This window comes from Pyrgilauda ruficollis, unplaced genomic scaffold, assembly GCF_017590135.1.
Source record: "Pyrgilauda ruficollis isolate IOZ18807 unplaced genomic scaffold, ASM1759013v1 scaffold50, whole genome shotgun sequence".
Taxonomy (NCBI): Eukaryota; Metazoa; Chordata; class Aves; order Passeriformes; family Passeridae; genus Pyrgilauda; species Pyrgilauda ruficollis.
The window spans coordinates 6,310,499-6,328,326 of NW_024526600.1; the positions used below are offsets into that span (position 1 = coordinate 6,310,499).

Here is a 17,828-nt window from a genome sequence, read left to right on the forward strand (position 1 = left end):
TGTGATACTCACATATTACAAAAGCTTATTTAATTCCACAGACTCAAACATTCAATTCCAGAATTGCTGTCCTCCAAATCCCAATTATAAGTTGATTTTCAAAACAAAAATCACATTTCTTTGTGCCTTCTGTGAAGATAATGTTCCAACAGTAGGAGGTGCTCCCTCAGCCAGCCTACCACACAAGCTCTGATGCCCTTGGATAGTGGTGTATCCAGGATTGCTTTTATGACTTTGCAATTAACTGTTTCGAGTTTAACACACACACCCCCATCCCTTCCAGCTGTGGCACTGAAGAAAATGAGCCACAGAGCTTGATGATGACACGTGTGGAGGTTCAAGGAGCCAGAACACAGAGCAGTCCTGTCTCTCCAAGTTTTGCAGTTACACTGCCAAACACACAGAGCAGTCCTGTCTCTCCAAGTTCTGCAATCCACAGGAGCTGCAGCAGTGCAGCTGACAGGACAGAGAGCAGTGCATGCCTGCAGTTCTGCCTCAGAGGGTCATATGCTTTTCTGGGGCTTGTTTGTGTGCTAAATAGAGAAAGAGGATACTGGACAGGGCACTAACTAGGAATATCACATCAAACCAACGGTGATAGAAGTTGAACTGGAGCTCTCCCAGGACCTCTGTGATAATGGTGCGGTATTCTGGAGGCATGCTCATGCGGATCAGGAGCACTGATGATACAAAGTACATTCCCTGCAAGTTAAAAAAGGGACAGCAGTTACTGCCTCACCTCAGGCTCTGTGGCTAGCAGGGGGCAGCACACAAAGATACTGTTATGTGTTTAAACACACACAAGGCATGCATGTAGAAATGCACGTGGGGATGCCCACGGTTCTCCATACTCACCATTATCTGTGCTAACAGCAGAACAATAACATTGGAGGACTTGCTGCTGGAAATGGCATAGAAGAACTAGGGAAAAAAAACCAAAAACATTGGAAATAAGCAGTTAGGTAAGTCTGATGTGTCTTAGGACAGTATGAAAGGCACATTTTTTCATCCCAAAATACCCCATCAAAACCATACACTCTAGAGGGCTACCTATAAACTACTCTCATAAACCTTCCATAAACTTTCATAAACCCTAGTCTGCATCAATCCTCCCCAGCCAGATGCACCTTGTGTTAAAAATCACAAAACAATACACAGAAGTCTAAGCATAGGTACCAAAGGCCAGGTCAAGTCAATGAGTCACATGTCTGTTGAGTTAATGCTTTCAGTCCTACCAGCAGCTTAAATTAAGTAATGCAAATGCTTTTAATCACATCTCATCAACCTTACTAATAAGCCTTGGCTACAGCATCATTTTGAACCCTTGTTTACATTTAACATCTAGATCCCTTCCTGACAGAGACTGGGGAAATATCCTGCAAAAGGTATTCTTCCTAACTTCATCCCTCTGCAAGAATTTATATTCAGACATTTAAACATACATATTGAAATTACATATTGAAAGTTTATACAGTACTTGTTCCATCAAAAGGTAAAGATCTGATAATTAATTTCTCTGTGTAAAACCACTTAACAGTCCTAGTTCTTACCTTTGTAAGTGTGATTAACAACCCTCTAATAGAGGTAACAATGATTATTCCAACAAGAATAAAGGAAATGTGCTGAGACCAGAATTTGACCTGTATCAACAAGAACACAGTTAAAACTTTAACAATAACTTCATTTACGCCACCTTGTATAGCTACCAATTCTTCAGGGTCTTTGTCTCTCCTAATTGTACAGCTATCTACTGTAGACAAGGTTTATATAACAGACATTTTCACAAATGTATTAGCAACTGTTTACTCCAAACACAAGAGAAGGAGATTTAGATTATACCAATTACAAAGAATCCCATTTTCATAGATTGTGTAAATGACAGAACAACTATTTGCATAAAAAAAAATAAAAATTACTTTGGGGCTGAATGTACTAATCTAAGCAGATTGTCTAAAGTGCTTCTATTTCTCCAAAACAAAAAAACCCAAATCACTGCCTCTTTGGCAAGACCACATCCCCATCTCAGCATAAAATCAATGTGAAAGCAACATGCATGGTGCATTTTCCTTTCCTCCTCAATAAGTCAAAAGGAAAGCCATATTCTCAGGGTCTATCACTTTCTCCCTAGCAGCAGGATGATTTTATTCAGATATGAATTGCTGAAAAGGCTGCAAGAATTAATAAAGACTCACATCAAACTGGATTCCCAGGTAATTTACAGTGATCTCAATTCCTCTTGTGACTGGATCAGTCTTCCCCACACGGTCAAATACAATATTGATGGTTGCCTGCAAGAGAGATGGATTTACATTCAAGCAAAAAGGAAAAACAATTCTCACTCTCACAGGTGAGGCTCATTGTACCACCAAGAAAAGGGCAGGGGGTGTTCAGATTGCCAAAGGCAGCACAAAACACATCCATGTAAGAATTACTGGTGTAATGCTGTATAGAAAAAGCCAGATCCAGAGCTTTATTTCAATCAAGGGCCAGTTTCTTTCAGAATTTCTGGATTTTAAACAAACTAGAGCATTACTTAATGAACTGCATGCGTAGCATAATGTATGCAGGGTATCTGCATACATCCACAAAAAATGAAATAAAACATTTACATACCATGAAGATTTTCCAGACACAATAGATGGAGAAAAAATAACCCAAAAAGTTAAAGTATTTTCCCTGGAAAGTCTTGGAATACTCTATTCTCTCCTGGAAATAAAAAATAAGGGAGAGGGAGCAGAACATTAAAAAATATGTCATTTTCACAATCACCCACAACATAAAATTGTAGTGGAGCACCAACAGTAGCAAACACAGCCCTATCTTTCTACATATTTTAATTCAAATGTTTCTGAACTCCTAAGTGTTAATTCATAAGCTTGTAAATAGTTACAGGGCCATGGGGCAGACACAAGGATGGATCTGAACTGCCACCTAGCCCTGAAGTTAAAGGAACAGATCCTCAGTCCACTGCATTACAACATTTCACCATTTACCTATTGAACAGGTTTCAATTTCTCATAACTCATGTACACTTTCAAACTACTCTGACCTCCCAACACCCATCTGGGCAGTTATTTGCTGTGTACCTTTGTTGCATGCAAGTCAGCAGTTTCCAGGAAAAGCTGCCGACTCAATTCTTCCAGGGCATCCACTTCTTGCTGGATAAGGGACAGATCTGGCAAACCAACATAGTCAAGGCTAGAACACATCATGAATTAACAACTAAGAAAACATTCCCCATCTTCAGCTCAAGGGCCACATCTAATGGTTTAGTCCCTTCTTAGATCCAGACCAGCTTTGTAATTCAGTCTTCATGGTCCTCATTAAAACAGCAAGAAAGAAATCTGAAGGATGAACCTGATGCACACTACTCCAGTTTAAGGAGGTAGGCAGGACACAGTATTCAGGCAGTCATGCACCAACCTCTTTGCCTGGGAAACACATCACAGAATAGAACCAGAGCTCTCAAAAACTGCTGCTCCACTTTGATCAGTGTCCCTTGCCACTGAAGTGCATCTCACAATATGTCATCTCAGATCATCTTCATAAACAAAACTGCTGAGTAACTGCTGCAAGAGATTAGTGATTCCTATGAATAGTCTGTCAAACAGCCAAATTCTGATTTTAGCAGCTAGTGTGAAAGGAGAGGAAGAAGAGTCCTCAGCCTCAAATATGCAAAATGCACTTCAAGTGGTCTGACAGAAATCACTGGTAAGCAACTCTGTTAGAGAAGTACAGATCCTTGTCATTCCCAAGAGATTCCTTCTACAGGGAACTGGATGATCTTTAAGGTCCCCTCTAACCCAAATCATTCTATGAATCTGTGGTAAGTGTGCACATCAAGTGTCCCCTGATCTGCTGTACACCTCACACATGGTGATGCAACAGAACATTTATAGAGCAAGGCAGAAACATAAAACTTCTGCCTGTGTCACAGTAAAACTATGCCCAAGGCCTGGGCAAAAGGTCAGACAGTGCCAGAGAACAAACTTCCTAGGAGACACTAGGCTTGAAATGTGCTGAAACACAAATGCTTTGTGACTGTCCCAGCTAACACTCTACCTCTCAAAACAAAGAAAGCTGGATCCACCTCCCAAGGCAGGTGCCAGCATGCAGATGAAGGATACTTTCACTGCCAGGAACAGATGTTGTAACACTTTTTATCATTCCCCAGAAGCCAGTGGGTCTGTTATGCACTTCTCCTCTCTGGAACATTGTCCTGTGAGCCACTGCTATCCTGAAAGAACAGAAAACACAAGTCCTTAGGAATACAATATTTTTATGAAAAATCAAAACAAGAAAAAAAGAAAAAAAAAATCCACCAGTTTCTTAGAAGTTGTTAAACTAAATTCACCAAAAATAGATGACCCTTTTTTCTTCCCCTAAGCACCAATCCCACTACATAAAATTATCCTGATTAGGTCTGGAGTAGAGCCCAGATCTAATCAAGTGAGATTCAGTGAGACACTTCCCAAGCCTTCCATTCAGGATCCTGTTTCAACCCTCAAGGGATTTAAACCCAGTTAAACATTCAGAATTCAAAGGGATTTCTCAGCCATATGATTAGTTGCTTTCCTTTCCTCAAACACATGACTGTGTTATCTCCAGCTCAGGAATTAGAAGACTTCTGATGCTCTTCCCTCCCCTTGGACACCTCTCCTTTATCACGGCACATCCGCCTTTTCCATGGAGCTATGAGCTCTGGATGGTGTGCAGAGCACTCTCTGGTATGCTGTCACTCACTGCTGGGCTGCATGACAAGCTGCTATGAAGCAGAAACACACAAATCCATTCTTGGACTGAACCACTGGATGCTTCAGGCGAACTGAACGTGACTCCTGAAGTTAATTCCAACACTCCAGCAGCAGCTGTGTATCGTCCCTCACACTTCCATGTGCACCACAGCATAATCCCCACGAGCAGTGTTGGCTTCTGGTCTCCTTCCCTCACATTTCTCCCCACTGAAATTTGTGAGCAAGTTATCCATTCCTAAGCTGAAAACTATTCACTGGATTCTCAGGATGATGCATGATTCTGCGGTGTTTAGTCCCTTTCTTGTAGCTGCAGCCAGCATTGCTACATTTGGCACTGAGCCCTCTTCAAGGATGTTGGTAAGTAGTGCAATAAAAAAAAATTTAAAAATCGTTCCATCATTCCTTTGACATCAGCAAAAGAAACACCCTTGGGGCACCCTACATACAGATAAAGGCACATATGGCCACAGACTACAAATAACAGAGATCTTAGAATCCTGACAGCTGCCAAATATAAGAAATGCATTTTTAATCCTTGCTTTCTTCACAGTACACAGATTCACAATGGGCCATCCCAAATGATCCACAGCATTGCAGCAAAAATGCAGCAACGTCCAGGGGAAACACCTTATAGATACACAAAGGCAAATCTTCTCTTTTTAGAGGTGGCAGGGATCTCTGTATCCACACAGCAGCCAGGAGTTCTGGATATCTCACAGAACGGATCCACGGGCAAACCCCAAACACTCTGCGTGTAGATTGGTAATGACGGTGTGTGGTATTTGCATGTCACATCAGCTGATCTGACTCTAACATGACACAAATGAAGCAATGCCATCAGAATGCTGGCATTTCAAAGCTGAGGATTAGTTATGTCACACCTGCAAGAACAAGTATAAAGAATCTGACAGCCTTAGAGGTGAGTTTTCATAAGGCTTTACTTGATGGTGCTCAGGAAGAAGAGAAAAGTGATTCCTGTGCAAAAACCATCAGGGCAAACAACTTTCACCAGCTATCTGCTGCTGACTAGAAAGCCAGCATGAATAAGGGCTGGCATGAGAAGAAATGCCAGGATCAGCAAAGAAAACAAAAAGCTTTATGTTCTATTGACTTACAGCTCTTGTGCTCACTGATAAGTTCTGAGCTATCAGTAGTACTGAGAAGGTGGCCAGCACATCACTGACAATTGATGGAACTGCAGCATTTCCCCTGAGCTGGAAAATACTGCTATTCCCACTTGTTCTGCCAATTACTTGGTTGCATTTGGACTGATACATGTTTAACCTTTTAAATTTGGCTTTACATGAGCAGATAGTCCAATCATGCAAGCCCACTGCTCCCTGTCAAAGCAAAAAAAAAGAACAAGAATCTACAGAACTCAAGCTTCTGCTACTTCTTGCACAGTTCTGAGATTACTTAGTTTTGCACATTGTTTTGGGTTTTTTGTTGGGTTTTTTAAAACATATACATGAGTTTCATTATATTTCCCGAGTGATTAATACATGGCTCTTCATAGCGGTTGGGAAGTTGCCATATTCAGAAGATTTCCTGGTCATAGAAAGGCATGAATGTGCTAGTTAGTTACAAGCCTCTGGCATCCTGACTTTTACCCCAACATCACTCTCCCTGAACCAGAGGTCCAAAAACACGGTACAAAACGAAAGAGCAGAGTCAGAAACAGCACTACACAGTATCTTTTAACTGTGGCATTCTTTTAGAGTGCTTCCAGTCAATTAAATCAATTAAACCTCAGTAATTAAATTCTCTCACTACTTACCATCTCACACATGACCACAGAGTTAACAGTTGCTCACCACTTAACATTTTCAAAGGGGAAGGACGTTATGCTTTAACTACACTTCCATCAGCTAATACTCATCAGCAGATACACATGGTGATAAATTTGGCAAAGTTCTATCTAAGCTCCCCTGCACATGTTAAAAGTTCCATTGAAACTTTAAGGCACCAAAAATAAAGTTTGGGAGACTGTTGTGTCAGACAGTCAAACCTTTGAAGTAAGTCCAGTAACTGGATTTATTCTGCACTACTAGCAAGACGTGAAATATGTAATACTGATATGAAATATGCAAACAAAAATCTTTCCAGTGTAAATCAAATTACATGGTTTCTGAAAGTAGGTGGGTTTTTTTAGCTTGGGGGACATGAAATAAGCTAAACCAATGCCAGCAGAGTTCTGATGGCACACTGATGTACTACAGTATATCCACATTAGCAATGTTTTGCAATTCTGCAAAACTTAACCAACATGAACCTTGCTGTTTGCAAGAATACAGCTGTGTCCACACCAGCTCACTACCCTGCTTCAGCTTTGACCAGGATCCACCATATGTACAAACCACGTTCTGTCCTGAAACCACGAGTAAGAGCCAGCTGTAGTGGCCTAAGGGTCCCTGACTCAGCAGGAGAGAAAGGTGCCCACCCTACAGGTAAGGTATTCTGCCAGCAGAGAGTTACAAATGGTCTTGGAAGCCTAATTTGTGCCACTGCAGCCACCAAGGGCACTGCTTAGTGTTAAAAACAGCCATGCACCAGGCCAGAACAAAACACCACACAGCTCAACCCAATTCAGATTTCAAGAACCATCTTATACCGCTTCAAGAACCATCTTATACCACACTGACTGTAAATCCTTGAGATAAATAATTTCGTGCTACTGTTGTCCTCTCACCTTTTTTTCTTGCTAACAATCATGTCCATAGTCTGAAGGAGTCGTCGCTCCAGAGCCAGAATATCTGCATCTGTCACATTCCTGCAAAATAAAGACCCCAGTTAGGCCTGTTACCCCATTTCAGAGGAGATGTGCACATGCCTATGAGGCAAAGAAAAGCCTGTATAAGGGGAATATGCAGAGCAATGGAAATGGTTTTAGCATGCAGACATGACAACAGCTAGATTCAGAAAAAAAGTAACAAAAAAACTTCAAACAATGCCACAGGAAAAGTGAAAAATAATCTCAAAAAGCTGGACAAGTATTTCACAAGGCTGAAGTTACCTGAGAAAGTAGGACATGTAAGTGTATGGACAGTTGACAGCCCCAAATCCTGACAGCAAAGCCATGAGTGTCACCCCAATCACACCAACACGGCTGATGAGCTGTTCTATAGACAGGATTCCTGAGGGAGGGAAAAACATGGCATCAGCAACCTTGCTCTCTTCACTCTGCTCCGCACTCGGTGCCTTCCTAACATAACATAGAGCTGCTTAATTAATCTGACTGCCTTCCCACTGCAATGACCCCAGGTAACAGGAAGGACAGACAGGGACTAGGAGAAGAAAGGGGTAGGAAGTCTCCCTCAGAAATCACATTACTCTGCTTAGAAACAGAGATGGGGAACTCCAGCTATGAAGAAACTTAAGGCAGACATATGGATACGTGGAGAGGACTAAATATCAATATTTTGGTTCCAAACTAATAAAACATGTTTGTCATTTGCTGAGGTGAGAACCCAGATCTTCCACCAGGCACTTATAAAGGAGTGTCTTCCAGAAAGGTACTTCTGCAATTATCACCAAACCAGCTGGTCCTGGCAAACTGGCCTAAAAAAGTCTGAACCCCCATCCCATTAGAAACGGCCCCTCCAGATCAGATACAAGCTGTGCTTGTAGGACAGTGGGGTTGGGAAGCTTAAGCTGCTCCTGACTGTTCAATGCTCATCTGGTTGACACCAACATGTTGTTGAGGTGACCACCAACAAGGTCTTCTACCTGAGCACCAAGGGGACTCTAAAACATGTAATTCAACATGAACATCAAGCCTGTGCTGTAACCATCACCAAGCATTGAAGCTGCATTTATTCTTAATCACAGACCTCAACCTGCCTTTCCAGGACACAGTGTCATGTGTAGTAAACACCAGTCACTTTTTAGGGAGCTGGTTATAGAGCAGCTGCCACACACAGCACATTTAGAGCTTACACGACTGCAAAGCTGAGATGGCTGAGCGCCAAACCACATTTCATGCTTCAGAGAAGTGGAATGAATGATGAAAACAAGGCAAAAAGACTTCACAAAGGGAAACTGAGACACCCAGTCATGTGCAGCTGCACAGAGATTTACAGGAGCTACAGAATGTGCTACAATACACTGGCCTTTTGCCCCACGCACTGTCAGACTGCAGCACTTCAAAGAGAGGTGCCTTCAAAATGACATGACATTCCACTGGTTGGAGCAATGCTTCCCCATGAAACTCACACATAAAATGAATGAATGTTCCATCAACTCAAACAGAGGTAGGAGCTTTATTAGAATACTGGTGTGTCATTAAGCATAACCTTCCATAACAAGCTCCCAACCTCAGGTTTGTTAGATAAGCTGCAGTCCAAGGGAGCCCTTGCTCAATGGTGCACTTCTCAGCTGCAGGACACTGCCGTCCCCATCCCCACGTGCCTGAATTGGGTCACCACTCCCTGACGAAACCCACAGCAACCTTGTCTGTGCATGCAGGACAGCAGCACCCCAACAACACAGCAGGGAACAAACATGTGCAATCCTTTGCTCTAACCTCATGTCTACATCTGGTAGGATGAGGCACTGTAGGACTCTTAAGTGGAGGTATCACACCCTGTAAAGCACTCTACTACCCATTCTGGAAATCTGCAGGTGTTATGCAGCCTCCTAAAACCTTTTGGTGACCCTAAAGAGGATTACCCAAACCCTATGGCTAAGTTTCCACTGGATTGTTACATTCTGCCAACTCAAGCACCTTCTGCAGCTCATAGTGAATACAATTTTTTCTTGGCAATGGAACACTGGGCAGAGGGATCTGCCCTATGCATCAGCAACTGGATTTCTGAGGTAAATGACAATTGCAAAACACAGACACACATTTCTCTTAGGAAACTTTTAGGATCACAGATGAAAGGGTGAGCACACCCTACACCAGTTGGTATCCTTCAACTTCTCATATGAGTACAGAGTCAAGCAGCTTCCCACAGAACAGAAGGACTAAGATGAGCATTTTGTACGCAGACAGACATTCACCAATTTCCATCAAACTGACTGAATTTCACCTATTGGGAACAATATCCAAACAATCTTCCAGTGCAGGGGAAACAGAAGGGCAATATAAGATACACAGGTAACTCCATTGACAAACAGTCTGGTTCTAACAGCATTACAATCCTGCACAGCCAGGCACATGCCAACTCTGTTGGACCCAAACTAGCCCAAGTGCACACAGTATTTTCACACTGAAAATACTCATGACCACAACAGAGACACCCAAGCTAATTCTGTACACAAACAGCTCTGGCATCCAGCAGGATTTACCAATCCACACTCCAGTTCCATGCAATTGCACAGCCTCTGGGCTCAGGCACAGCAGGAATCTGTACCAAAACCAGCACAACTGCCAGGCCCCTTGCTGGCTACAGTCTGCAGCTCTGGAGTTTAGGCACACTGCTGTGTTTTGGACACAACTGGACAGCCATTCATGCTAAACTCATCTGATTTCAGCCACAAGAAAGAAAAACTTGACTGAAAAAACATCAGATTAAGGATTGGTTGTTGATCTTCTTCTTCTTCTTCTTCTTCTTCTTAAATAAACTAGGTTTAGTCTCCACAATAGAAAGAAGTAGGTAAATAAAAATTGTGATCAACTTTTTGTGCAGATAAAGTTTCTGTGTCCTCAAAAGTACATCATGTCCTTACATAGTCTAGGTTCAGTTAGAACTTACTTCCTTCAAGTTTTGCTGTGGTACTGAAAGAAAACTAATGAAAATAATCCAGATGTATCCAGCCATTTCTGTCAGTCTGACAACCTTCACATTGCAGATTTCAAAGCAGAGCAGACTCTCAGTTTCAGGAACTGCTTTCTACAGTGCCAGCTGCAGAGCTGAGATAATAAAAGCTCCAAAATAAAAGTGAAATAACAAAGTCTATTTGCAGAAGGGAAGAAATCAGCAAGAAAATGAAACTCACCGTGTTTTGGGCTGAGGATAGGAAATGGATCTCCCAGCTTCCAGAAGAAATACATGAATGTCAACCACACAACACATGCAAAAAGTAGTTTCTGTCTGTGCACTAATAGAGAGGAGAAAGGGAGTGTTTAAAATAGGCTCTTCCTTTAGGGCTTTTTATAGCTTTCAACATTTCTACATTGATCTAAATGCTACTTTGAGAACTGGTGGCCAAAGCAAGTGTCACCTGACAGAGCTACAGCTTGCAGTGTGCACCCCTTCACCTCCCACAAGGCTCCCCTGTCCACATGGGACCATTTCACTGCTTCTCTCTTGTGTCATCTTGAATGTGAATCTTAAATATTTCATCTTTGTGGCAAAACTACACATTTAATATTCCCAACCTACATGCCTAAGCTTCACACAAAAGAGTGATGTCTAGAGTGTCCATGAGCCCATGGAAGAGGCCTCATCCAGACAGCAGAAACAAAACCAGCAAAAGTAATTTACTGAGCTTTTCTGCTTCAGAAGTGATTTATTGAGCTTCTCTGCCTCATTTCTTTTGCCCCCTAGCAGAAAAACACAGCCCTGCCAAGGGTTGCAGAGTTTGTCTGCAAGCTTAAAATTGCAAAGGAACAAATCCCAGTAATATTACTCCGAAGTGCTCAACTTTCTGTTGAAACCCATGAAGAAAAGCAGCATTTGCTGGGGTCATGTAAAGCATTTCCTGACTGTTCAATGCATGGTTCATGATAAAGCATAAAGTTCAAAAGAGAAGGTATTTAGCCAGAACAAAACCAGGGCAAGGAGGGAGGTACAAGGACAGTAACCAAAATTATTTCTAATTTGCATTACTAGGCTCAAATTAGCAGCTCCCCTGCCACAAACCAAGTACTCACATAATCTGATATTGCTCACAACAAAGTAACCAATGTAGAAGGGCACCATGAAGACCAGGATGAGCAAAATGACACACAGGTTCAGCTTCCAATGAAAATATCGAGAGCTGAAATAAAGACAAAATACTGACTAACACAACATCATAATACAACAAATTTCTCAAAGAAAATTGCATGTCAGTGAAATCTTTTCAACTACATCAAGCAATGAATATAATTGGCTTAGCATATAGAATAATCTGGATTTTTTTTTTATTAGGGTAGAAGAGAGGGAGTTGTATGGTTTGGGGTTTTGTATGGTTTTATTTTTAAATACAGAGGTCAAGAATGTCTATTTAAAACTAAATAATTGTCCAGAAAACCACACTGGGTATTTTATCAAATACTGTATTTTTATGGTGACTAATGCCAGTTGCAGCATGATTCATGTGACTGACTGCTCATCCAGTTGAACAGTAAATTAAAACTAATTATAAGCAGTAATTAATTTTCTAATGAACAGCTGAGTCAAAAAAAGAGCTAATTCATACTGAAAAGACTAAAAATATTCAAAGTTGATAAATCAGCATGTTTCACTTCAGAGTGGATTCTCATCTGCAAGACTTTGCAAAGCAAGATTTTATAAATACATATATAGATCAATATGATGAATACTCCTCTGACCAAGTTAGAGTAGTGAAATGCAGGTGAGATTCATCTTGGCTGAACTGAACTTTCAATTTACTTGAACAGGAAAATACATGTCCCCATTCCCAACACTAACTCATATCCTTTTTATCCTCAGGGAAGATGAAATTACAAGGATCCTTGTCACTTTTTCCTAACTAATTCAGAAGCAAACATTTTCCTTCTATATAGACTTCTATACTGAAGTCTAGCCCTTTATTGAAGCTTATAAAAGCATTCTCCTCAGTGATCTCTCTGGCTTCCAGCCCCATGCATTAATAACACACAGAACTAACATTACCTTTCATCAGTTCTGTACTTCTTGCCTTTCAACCCCTGTGACTACTCTCTTATATTTGAGATGAGATATAATAAGAAGAAATCCAATTTAGCCTCTACCTGTTATTGTTCTATCTTCTCTTTCCTACTGACTTCCAAAGATGACAGTTTTTAACATCACCTTTATGTAAAAGTCTTCATCCTATTGTTGAGGAGGGATTCACCTTTGATTCACAAATCCTGTATTGTTACAGACATAGCTTGCACTCCACAATTAGCTTCACATCTTATTCACTCCTCTGACCACCAAAGAAAAACCAGTGCTTAAGCATTCTGTACTCTTTAGCATCTGAAAAGTGCTCTTAGCATGATCTGAAGAGTTACAATACTTCCATAAAAGAAATAATTTCTTTTAACTTCACAAATGGAGAACATCAAAGGCAAAAGCCTTGCCCTAAGGACCTAGACCAATTGTTAATAGCAATTGCATGGAAATTGGAAGCTTATGGCTACTAGTCCCACGTTCTGTCAAATAAATAAATGTTACTGCACAAACATCTTCATTGAGCTGCTGACAGTTTTCTCCTGTGATTTCCCCAATCCAAGACTAATCCATTAATTTAGAAGTTAGACTGAAGATGCTGCAGAGCACAAGGCAGGCCAGTCCTCAGTGGGCTCCCAGACTCACCTGCTGTTCAACACTCCCAAAATCTCAAAGATGATGAGCTCAAACATGGTACAAGAGAAGGCAAAAGTCACAGAGAAGATCACCTGGACCACATACTGTCGCACCTGCAATGCAGAGAACAACCCAGAGACATCAGGCACTTACATTTCTGGAATGGCATCCTGATATCCTCAGATGACAAAACAAATTCCAAGGTATGATGGCCCACAACTGGGTCTCTTGCTTAAAGGCACCAAGCCCTTTATCTGCTTAGGAGGAAGGCAAAAGCCTCTTGGAAAACAGAGGGCAAACTCATACACTAAGAGAGATCTTTCACATTAACCTTAGTTTTAAAAATAAAATCCGCATCAGAAAAACTGCTGGGGTTGAATTTGGCTTGCACCTAAACCATGTCTGACCTAGACTACAATCTCATACTCCACTATGGATAAGAGAATGGTGTTTTAGCCTGTCCAATCCTCACAACCAATTCAGCTGCAATTGACATATCTCACTAGGTTTAAAGTTAACCACTGGATTTGATTTTGTCTCAAAAATTTCACCTTATATAAGGTGAGCTTACCCACCTTTAAAAGGCAAAACAGCTCCCTCAGTTTCCTTTTACCCCTGCATCTCCTCCATATTTCTTTTTATTTAACAGTAGCCAGTATGGAAACTTTCAGTGGCCACAGAAGAACCCATTTACTCAGATATCTAGGAGTCTTTCAAACAGAAGCACAAAAGGAAATTAAAGAGAAAGTAACTGCAGATAAGATAAAAGGTATTAAAGAGAGGAGTAAGGCTAAATGCAGTTTTAAAAATATTTCTATAATTAGGAGTATTTAAGATACAGACTGGTAATGAAAGGTTTCTTCTCACCTCATAATCCTTGAAGAGCTTTCGCATGAAGAAGAGCCACCCAAATCCAAAGAACAGCACCTGCAGAAGAGACAAGGCACTCAACATTTGCATCCTGCAACTTCCAGACATAAACCCACTGCACTGCTGAGTGCAAATTAAACAAATGGAAGGAAAAGAGCTAACCCAAAGCACCCAAGATCCACAAAAGATTAAAATTTGCCACAGTACCATGGAAAAAATAACATTTTAAATATCTAAGTGCAGCAGACACAAAATGCTATGGCCTTAAGGAAGACCTTGTCAAGACAACAGATTTTGGTGTTCCTAAATTCTCAGAATTCCTCAGTTCCTGGCCTACCAGAATCCTTTGCACTCTTGATTCTTGTTTCACTCTTGTAATCTACAGAATTACAGCCTATGGGTTTTTTTACAGGAAATACAGAAATGGAGGCTAAGCAAACACCTGAGTGTCCACTAGCTACACATCTTCTAGGGATGAGTGAATTCTATAAAAACAATATAAAAAATTCTGCTGTTTCCTGTAGACTAGAAGTGTGTGTGAATTTTTGTCCCCAAATACAACCTGGAGCTGCAGGAAGCCACATGGACAAGGCAGATGAAGCAGAAAAAGCCAGTAACACTTTGCATTTCAGTGGTCATGAAAGCACATTACAAAATTTGTTAAAGTTTCTTCACCTGCAGAAGGGATCAACTTAGTATCACAGCTATTTTGCAGATGACTTAAATGAAGTAAATACAAATTGAACAAGGTGGCCAAAATTGCAATTACCTGTCTTCAGAAAGTAAAAGGGGACTGTGGTGTCAAGCCTCCCATGGGTAGTCCCATCTATTCCTCATAAGACAGAAAGGGAGTGTAATGATTTACAAAAACCCAAGCAAAAAGAGAATTCAGGAAATACTCAGTGTTTTTTACAGAAGTAGCATTGTCCGAGGCAAAGACAAAATTCAGTGTATGTCAGACATCACGGAATAAAGTCAGTGTGTCTCCTTAGAGCACATAGAAAAGGCCAGAGCTTTCTGCCCACCCTGCCGTGGAGATGAGAAACATTCAAAGACAAAGGAATTATTGTGGATTACTTCCCTGCACATCAGGAGTAACCACAGTGGCAAAGGTAACACACTGACATGATTTACAGACAAGGAATACCTGGAATGCTGGGCAAGAAGATCAAACACAGCTGCCTTGAAAGAACAACTGAAATAGGAATGAGGTCGAATGAGTGCTTTGTAACAGCTGGAAAAACTTGTTTGGGAAGGACTTCAGACTTTAAAGTAGCTGCTAGCAAAAAGGAAAGATATTCCATAAGCCTCCTATCTCGGGGTCATAAGCTAAATAAGTATGATAAGCAAATGAGATCTACATCAAGGAATTCCACATTTAACAGTGGGAAGGAGGAAAAAGGTAGAGACAAACTCTTCAAAAAGAAGTAAAAGATGAAGAGATGAGTAGGTACAATAATAACCAAAAACTAAGCAAGATTAGACTCCCCTTGTGTTAGGGACTGTACAAAAGCAAAGAAAGACATTTTGGTAAAAGTTCACACTCTAAGACACTGCAGGTGAACGTGACATGTAAACTCAGTAAAATCTTGAGCATTTGACAATTACATGCGGCGACCTGAACATCTAACTTGGTACTGTTGAAGGTAATGAGAGACTTCAAAGCTGCCATCAGAAGTGAAAGAAAAGCTATTAGACAAGTTAGAGCCCAGAACTCAAAGCAAAAAAAGTGTGTTTTTGTTCTGGGTGAATTGTTAAAAGTACCAAAGCTATGCTCTAACCCTAACCCGAACCCTCACCTTCAAGCCACCAAGAGTGAAGACCAAGAGTGAAAAAGTATTATCAAATGGGAAGGAATTATCTTAGAAGAACAATTAACACTGTTCTTCTAGGAAACATCCAAAAGCTGTCCTGAAAATTCTCAGGAATTAGGGTTGTGCACTGCAATCTATCTAAGACAACCACGTGCTGCTGAGAGGGGAAAGGTTCCTTTCCCTCAGCTCATCCCTCATCATTACAGAGCAAAACTTTCACACCAGCTCAGCAGCTCACATCAGCTCCCTCTGTGATCCACTTAAACGCATTTCCACCTGCTCCAACCGCCTGGGACCAGCCTTGTCGAGAAACACCAGCAACAAACCAAGCGCTCGGTAGAGACCCGCAAGACGAACTTCCCTGTCTGTCCCAAGTGGAGAAAGTTAAAATTAAACGCAAGCAGCGCTCGGTTCTCCTGGGCCGGGCCGGGCCCGGCCTCCCCTGAGGGTCCGCGCGCCCCCCGCGCGGAGCGCTGCGCATGCGCGCCCCCAGGCGCCGCCCCCGCGCTTCCCCAGGCACGGACCGGGCGCAGGGAGAGGGAAGGCCGGTGACGGCGGGACCTCCCCGCTCCCTCGCCCTTCTCCCGGCCGGAGGCGCCGCGCCGCAGCGGCGGGGAAGGGGTGCGTACCTGTGAGGTGAACATGATGCTGGAGTCAATGAGGAAGCTCATGGCGGCGCCCAACGCTGCCCGCCCCGCCCGCCGCGCTTCCGGCTCCGGTGGCGGCGGTGCGCAGGCGCGCGGGCGCATGCCCCGGGCTCGGCGCCCCGCCCTCCTCGCGGAGGGGGCGGGGCCACGGCGGGGAAGCTCCGCCCCCCCGCGGGACCGGCCGCGAGGCGGGAACATGGCGGGGGCGGTGTGAGGGGAGCGAGCGGGCACGGCCGCCAACCTGAGCCCTTCCAAACTCAGGTGCCCTCCAAAGCCGCGGGAAGGGCACCCGCTGCTGGCCTGGGGGCAGAAGGGGCTGTGCGAGGCACAAAGAGAAGGGGAGGGTGGACACCGACCTCTGGGGGCATCACGGACCTGTTGCAGCAAGTCCAGAGGAAGCCACCGAGTTAATTGGAGGGATGGAGCACCGCTCCTGTGGCAAAAGGCTGAGCAAATTGGGATTGTTCAGCCTGCAAAAGAGACGGCTTAGGGGTGACCTAATTGCAGCCTTGCAGTGTGTGAAGGGAGCCTGCAAGAAAGATGGGAAGGGGCTTTGTGCAAGAGCGTGGAATGGCAGGACAAGGGGGAATGGATTCAAACTGAAAGAGGGCAGGTTTAGATTAAACATTGCAAAGAAATTCTTTACTGTGAGGCTGGTGAGGCACTGGAACAGGTTTCCCAGAGACGTGGATGCCCATCCCTGGAAGTGTTCAAGGCCAGGTTGGTGGAGCTCTGAACAGCCTGGTCTGGTGCGTGTCCATGGCAGGGGTGTGGAACTGGATGGTCTCTAAGGTCTCTTGAAGACCCAAACAATTCTGTGACTCCTCTGCAGGGCAGCAGAGACACCACAACTGCTCCTGGCTCACCTTCCCCCCTAGGGGACATTGATCTGGAGCCCTCTCCATCCTCCCTCCACTGCAGATGCCTTTCAGGACTTGCCATTGCAATATACCAAGGAATGGGGCCAGAAGGGAAACAAAAGTGCAGACAGGGAATTTCCTGATGGCTATCGGTGTGAGATCCGATCCTTCATGTCACAGTCGTTCCCACTTGACCTTCATGGCGTCTGAATCTTTTTCCTCTTAAATACACACCTTGAGGAAATGGCCTCAAGTGGCACCAGGAGACATTTAGATTCGACATTAGTGGGGAAAAAATCACAGAAAATATTGTAAAACATTGGAACAGACTGCGCAGGGAAGTGGTGGAGTCACCATCCCTGGAAATGTTTGAAAAACATGGATATGGTGCTTGAGGACATGGTTTGATGGTGGTGCTGGGTTGGCAATTGGACTTGATGGT

The 17,828-nt window shown here is 42.9% G+C and overlaps 1 protein-coding gene across 3 annotated transcripts; it reads right to left on the reverse strand.

The window, feature by feature from the left end:
* Window positions 1-13: 13 nt before the first annotated feature.
* Window positions 14-16,613, reverse strand: GPR89B (G protein-coupled receptor 89B). Of its 3 annotated transcripts, none has more exons than XM_041480267.1 (14): window positions 16,509-16,613; window positions 14,063-14,122; window positions 13,205-13,308; window positions 11,572-11,678; window positions 10,695-10,796; window positions 7,768-7,888; window positions 7,444-7,524; window positions 4,128-4,237; window positions 3,087-3,175; window positions 2,614-2,706; window positions 2,193-2,288; window positions 1,551-1,640; window positions 856-921; window positions 14-702 (listed from the first exon to the last, which is right to left on the reverse strand). In XM_041480267.1, exons 1-14 carry the CDS (start codon window positions 16,548-16,550, stop codon window positions 496-498), a joined length of 1,368 nt encoding a protein of 455 aa, XP_041336201.1. In that variant the 5' UTR covers window positions 16,551-16,613; the 3' UTR covers window positions 14-495. The 3 variants fall into 3 exon arrangements, with proteins under 3 accessions (XP_041336201.1, XP_041336203.1, XP_041336202.1); XM_041480269.1 differs by lacking the exon at window positions 16,509-16,613 and adding an exon at window positions 16,118-16,193; XM_041480268.1 differs by lacking the exon at window positions 16,509-16,613 and adding an exon at window positions 15,213-15,234.
* Between the last annotated feature and the right edge of the window lie 1,215 nt (window positions 16,614-17,828).